The following is a 6,143-nucleotide window of genomic DNA, read 5'->3' as shown; positions in this document are numbered from 1 at the left end:
AAACTGGCACCGTCACCTGCCACCAGGCAAACAGCAAACCTTCCATGAGAAGCTGAACAAACTCTCTTTATTTCCACCGCATCTGAAACCTGCTCACTAATCCCCGCCACCACCCCCATCCTGACCACACCTCCCATTCTACACTCTGCAACCCAGCCCCACACTCTGCAGCCCTTTGTCAAGGAACTCAGAGGAAGTGAAAGGTTAACTGAAAGGGGGACGTCTTTGTTGCCAGAATAAGTTAGTGGTGGGGTTGTGGTCTAAGCCACCACTGCTTAAGTTTCAGTGGCTGCAGCCACACAGAGCAGGCCTTGTTCTTTCATGAAAGTTCTAGTCTCAGTTTTGTTCCAGGGATGTGGAGACTTCAGCAGGGCCTTTGTGGCCAAAGAATCCCCTGGACAATAGGGCCACCCTCCTCCAAAGTGCTTGCTTCACCCTGGAGGGAGCAATGAGGCCCACAAACTACAGGGCTGTCCAGAACTTGTGGACATGGAAATTTCCATAAGGGCCTTGGAGAAAGGAAGGGTTTGGGACCCCACTGTGCCAGGCTCCTCTTAGGCTAAGCCACAACCTTGAGGGAAGGCTGATTCCAGGACTTGCTTGGTGGCACCAGCCACATCCACTTGGGGACAAGAGGGGAGATCTAGTCCCAGCTGAACTGTCTCACTCAGAAGCTGAGGAAGGTAAGGGTGGAGACATGGTGAAACTTTATGGAGCCAGGTGCTGTGGGAAGCACTTTAATGTTAATTAATATTTATTAAGACATTTATTAATGTCCCAGGCATTGTGTTATAATTTTATTCTATGTTCTTAACAGTCTTATAAAGAAGGTAGAATTACTATCATCCACATTTTACATATGACTGCTGAGATTCAGAGGTTAAGTGACTTGCCTAAGGTCCCATCCTCTGTAACTGGTGAGTTAAGATTTAAATGTGGGATTTGCATCCGTGTCTGTGTAACAGAGAAGCCTATATTATTTTTTCTTTACATATTGAACATGTATGAAGTGTACATTGGATAAGTTTCAGCATATTCAAATTTATCACCAAAACCAAGACAGTGAGCACATTCATCAGTCCAAAAGTTCTCTTGTGCCGTTTGTAGTAACTTCGTCCTGTCCCCAATCAACAACAGATGTGCTATCACTATATATTAGTTTGTAATTTCTAGAATGCATGATTCCTAGAATCATACAGTATGTACTCTTTCAAAAAAAAGATATGTTTTTTTCACTCAGCATAATTATTTTAAGATTTATCCATGTTATTGCATATATCACTATTCTGTTCCTTTTGTTTGCTGAGTAATATTCCATTGTATAGATATACCAGTGTTTGTTTATCCACTTCTCCATTGGTGGACAATTGGGTTATGTCCAGTTTCTAGCTGTTAGAAATAAAGTTGCTATGAACATCTGTGTACAAATCTTTGTATAGACACATGCTTTCATTTCTTTTGGGTAGACACCAAGGAATGGAAAAGCTAGATCCCATGGTAGGCTATACATTTAACTTTTTAAGAAACTACAAACTGTTTTCCAAAGTGGTTGTACCATTTTGCATTTTCACTAACAGTATATGAAGATTCCAGTTGCTCAAGATCATTGTTGACATGTGGTAGGGTCAGTCTTTAATTTTAGCCATTCTAATAGCTGTATAGTGATACCTTGTCTTTTCCTGTGGTTATTTGCCGCACTGTATCTTCTTTGGTGAAATGTCTATTTAAATCTATTGCCCATATTTTTAATTGGGTTGTTCGAATTCTTAAGATTGAAAACAAATGCTGTACTTGCCTCCTTTCCTGATCATATCAAAATTACAACTAAACTACAGAACAATCATCATTGATAATCACCTGAATTCTAGTTGAACAAAAGTCCTATAACTAAGGATATACAGAAGAAGCCACATCAACACTGGTAGGAGGGGTAGAGATGTTGACCAGGCTGGTCCCAAACTCACATGTGGTGGTTAAAAATTGGGAGGGATATCAGCTGCAGATGTCCCCCGAGGAGCGAGGGGTCCCGGCCTCTCACCAGGCTCCACAGCCCAGGTTTCCAGTGCCAGAAAGAGAGGTCCTCACAACTTCTGGCTATGAAAACCAGCAGAGATTGTAGCTGAGTGAGACAAACAGTGGTTGGACTCCCAGGCGTTCTTTCTAAAGGGCTCATGCATGGACTTACTTGCTGACAGACTCTCTCACTCTGAGCTCCATTGCTGGGCACCAGGTACATATAGGGAGGTACTGAATTGTCTGGCTTCTGAGCGAGGGCAGAAGGGTGAGCATTTTCCCAGACAGAAGTGCTGGTAGGACCCATTGTTCCTTTGTTGAGCCTTTCCCTCACCCAGAGTGCAGATGCAGGAAGCCACCATATTTGAGTTGCCATCAACCTGGCTAACACCATTTGCCATGCCCTGGTGATTCCCTGAGACCCTACCCCACCCAATTTGCGGGCCCACCAAAGCCACTTCCAGTGATTTTTCCCATACAAATGGCCTGTCTTGGCTCATGTTGAGGACTTTCCTAAAACCTCTCGAAGGTTCACAAACCCCAAACAAGCAACGTTTTGCCTTGGTGTGCCCGATACTACTTGCTGAGCAGTCCCAAGCCTGGCACTAGAGACAGATGGCCTTGGTTCACAACTTGGCCTCCCCCTAAATCAGGCACTCCCAAAACCAGGCACCTCCAAGACCACCTGCAGATCACTTTGTAGCTCATATCAAGTGGCCAGGGCACGTCACGGGCAGTGGCGGACCTGGGTCTGCAATAAAGCCCCTCCCAAAAAGCACCAGAACCAACACACCTGGCGGCCAGCTTTAGACTACACCAGAGCACCACCCAACCACCTCCACAAAAGACACACCAAAAGGGCAGACAGGGCAGGAACCAGAGCTCTGCTAAAGCAAATTGTGCTCTGAAGGGTCAATCCCTGCTCCTCTACTGTAGTCATGGCCAGTCCTCACAATCAGCCTGAGGGTCAGTTCCTCCCATTAACATGCAAACAGCCACAAAGACTCAACTACAACAGAAGGGCTCATTAGGGACATACTTGGAGCGCCCAGGTGAGGTGATAAGGCAGACTGCACCACTGGGCCCCCCAGGATACTTACTACATAAGGCCACTCTACTAAGTCCGGGAGACATAGCAGCTCTACCTAATAAATAGAAACTAACACAGGGAGGCAGCCAAAATGGGGAGACAAAGAAATATGTCCCAAATAAAAGCACAGAACAAAGCCCCTGAAAAAGAACTAAATAAAATGGAAACAAACATTCTGCCAGATGCAGAGTTCAAAACACTGGTTATAAGGATGCTCAATGATCTCAGTGAGAAATTCAACAAAGAGATAAGAAAAATAAAAATGGAGATAGGAAACATAAAAAAGAACAAGTCAGATATGAAGAATACAATAAGTAAAATAAAGAATACATCAGAGGGAATCAAAAGTAGATTAGATGAGCTTTCTGTCTCTGCTGCCGCCATGGCTCCTGTGAAAAAGCTTGTGGCTAAGGGAGGCAAAAAAAAGAAGCAGGTTCTGAAGTTTACCCTTGACTGCACCCATCCAGTAGAAGATGGAATCATGGATGCTGCCAATTTTGAGCAGTTTCTTCAGGAGCGAATCAAAGTGAATGGAAAAGCTGGGAATCTCGGTGGAGGGGTTGTGACCATTGAAAGGAGCAAGAGCAAGATCACGGTCACTTCTGAGGTGCCTTTTTCCAAAAGGTATTTGAAATATCTCACCAAAAAGTATTTGAAGAAGAACAATCTACGTGATTGGTTGCGCGTAGTTGCTAACAGCAAAGAAAGTTACGAATTGCGTTACTTCCAGATTAACCAGGACGAAGAAGAGGAGGAAGATGAGGATTAAAACTCCTTACTCTGGAATGTTTTGTATGAGTTCTTGAATAAAACTTAGGAACCAAAAAAAAAAAAAAAAAAAAAAAAAAAAAGTAGATTAGATGAAACAGAGAATCGAATCAGTGATTTATTTGGAAGATAAGGTAGCAGAAAGCACCCAATCAAAACAGCAACAAGAATAAAAGAATCCAAAAGAGTGAGGATAGTTTAAGGGGCCTCTGGAACAACATCAAGTGTGCCCACATTCGCATCATAGGGGTGCCAGAAGGAGAAGAGAGAGCAAGGAATTAAAAACCTATTTGAAGAAATAATGATGGAAAACTTCTCTAACTTGGTGAAGGAAATAGACATATGAGTCCAGGAAATGCAGAGAGTCCCAAATAAGGCCCACACCAAGACACATAATAATTAAAATGTCAAAGGTTAAAGACAAAGCGAGAATTCTAAAAGCAGCAAGAAAAAAGCAGGTAATTACCTGCAAGGGAGCTCCCATAAGACTGTCAGCTTCTTTCTCAATAGAAACTTCGCAGGCCAGAGGGGATTGGCAGAAAATATTCAAAGTGATGAAAAGCAAAGACATACAACAAAGACTGCTCTACACACCAAGGCTATTATTTAAAATTGAAGGACAGATAAAGAGCTTCCCAAGCAAGAAAAAGCTAAAGGAACTCATCACTACCGAACCAGTATTACAAGAAATGTTAAAGGAACTTCAAGAAGGATGAGAAGGAGGAGGAGGAGGAGGAGGAGGAGGAAGAAGAAAAAGAAAGAGGAGGAGGAGGAGGAAAGATAAAAAATATGAATAATAAAATGGCAATTAATTACATATCTATCAACAATTACTTTCAATGTAAATAGATTAAATTTATATATAATATTTGTAATTATTTTTTAAAAAGCAATAAATGCTGTTTTTAAAAACCCTACATCTCTTTTTATAAGATTTTGTAGAATTTTGCTTCTCCATCTTGATGAACACTGGCAGTGTTGTGTTCTGGAAAGAGCACTGAGCAGGGAATCAAGAGACCTGAACTCCTGTTCAATTTCCACCATGTACGAGATGTGATAAAAAAATATGATGAATGTTTAAAAACAACTTAGTACAGTAAAAGACATGTTACCATTAATCCCCCTTAAAATACTCCCTCTCGCTTCAAGCACACTTATCCCATCATTCTTGCCTCTTTCTGAAGCAGTTCTGGAAGTCCTCTTTCATGAGTGTCTTTAGTTGCACTGTCGTGGCTGCCTTGATTTCCTGAATCATTTTGACTTTGGGGAGGAGCCAAAAATCACACGGTCCCAGATCCGGTGAATAAGGTGGGTGAGGACACACCGTAATGTTTTTATTTGACAGAAACTGCTGTACCAGAAGCAATGTATGACATGGAGCATTGTCATGATGGAGGATGATTTATGGCACAGTTTAAAACACACCTTTTCTCAACCGTAGCTCACATCCGACTGACTGCACCAAACAAGCTGAAATTTGTCACACACTGTTACTAAGGTTCGATGTGCTGCTTCCCGTATTGAAGATCCCTGCCTTTCCATTGCATGGCACTCGGCAGCAGCAGTCACTGTAGTTTTTGATCACAACAAAAAGGCTCCATGTCACACACTGCTTCTAGTATATGGCAATTTCTATCAAATAAAAACATTACGGTGTGTCCTCATCCACCTTATTCACTGAATCTGGCGACTTCTGGCTCTTCCCCAAAGTCAAAATGACCATGAAAGGTAAATTATTTGTTCAGAATCGATTTAGGACATCGATTTGACTTGACCTCTCTGAGCCTTAGTTTTCTCATCTGAAAATGGGCACAATAAAACCTACTTCAGAGGGTGATTGTGAGAAATATTCAAGGATACCCCATGCTGGCAAGTCATGGGTGCTCAGTGAAAGGCATTCAAATATCCTAAAACCAGGCTTCCGAAGCTTGAGTCTATCTCAACCTTGCAAGGTGCAGCTGAGAAGGACTTTGTCTAAAGAGCGAGGCCAAGGCCAGAAGCAGAATGCAGCCAGGAGCAGCCACTGCTTAGCTCCTGGCCCGTCTGCTGCCCTTGCTCACCCCCAGGGCTTCCTTCCTGATGGCTTTCTCTGGGAACCACTCAAATGAAGAACACACCAACTCCCCACCCCAAACCCAACCCCAAACCAACACTGAGGGAGAGTATGCCCAGCCACAGAGAAATGTCAACCCCCATGTGGGTCCCCTCAGCTTCTTCCTACTGCCACAGTTGGCCTGAGACCTTGTCATTTCACACCTGGACTGTGGTAAAA

The 6,143-nt window shown here is 43.0% G+C and overlaps 1 protein-coding gene across 1 annotated transcript; it reads left to right on the top strand.

Annotated features, from left to right (window-relative positions):
- The first annotated feature begins 3,463 nt into the window (after window positions 1-3,463).
- Window positions 3,464-3,949, top strand: LOC148754788 (large ribosomal subunit protein eL22). The gene has a single exon (XM_088793703.1). The coding sequence runs from the start codon at window positions 3,486-3,488 to the stop codon at window positions 3,870-3,872; it is 387 nt and encodes a 128-aa protein (XP_088649829.1). The 5' UTR covers window positions 3,464-3,485; the 3' UTR covers window positions 3,873-3,949.
- Window positions 3,950-6,143: the final 2,194 nt, after the last annotated feature.

The sequence above is a fragment of the Rhinolophus sinicus genome, chromosome 17, assembly GCF_057876585.1.
Source record: "Rhinolophus sinicus isolate RSI-liver-muscle chromosome 17, RSI-T2T, whole genome shotgun sequence".
NCBI classification, from domain to species: Eukaryota; Metazoa; Chordata; class Mammalia; order Chiroptera; family Rhinolophidae; genus Rhinolophus; species Rhinolophus sinicus.
This window is presented reverse-complemented; position numbering and strand designations above follow the sequence as displayed.

Coding starts and splice junctions, on each gene's coding strand:
- LOC148754788 (XM_088793703.1), top strand. CDS start 3,486: ATGGCTCCTGTGAAAAAGCTTGTGGCTAAGGGAGGCAAAAAAAAGAAG.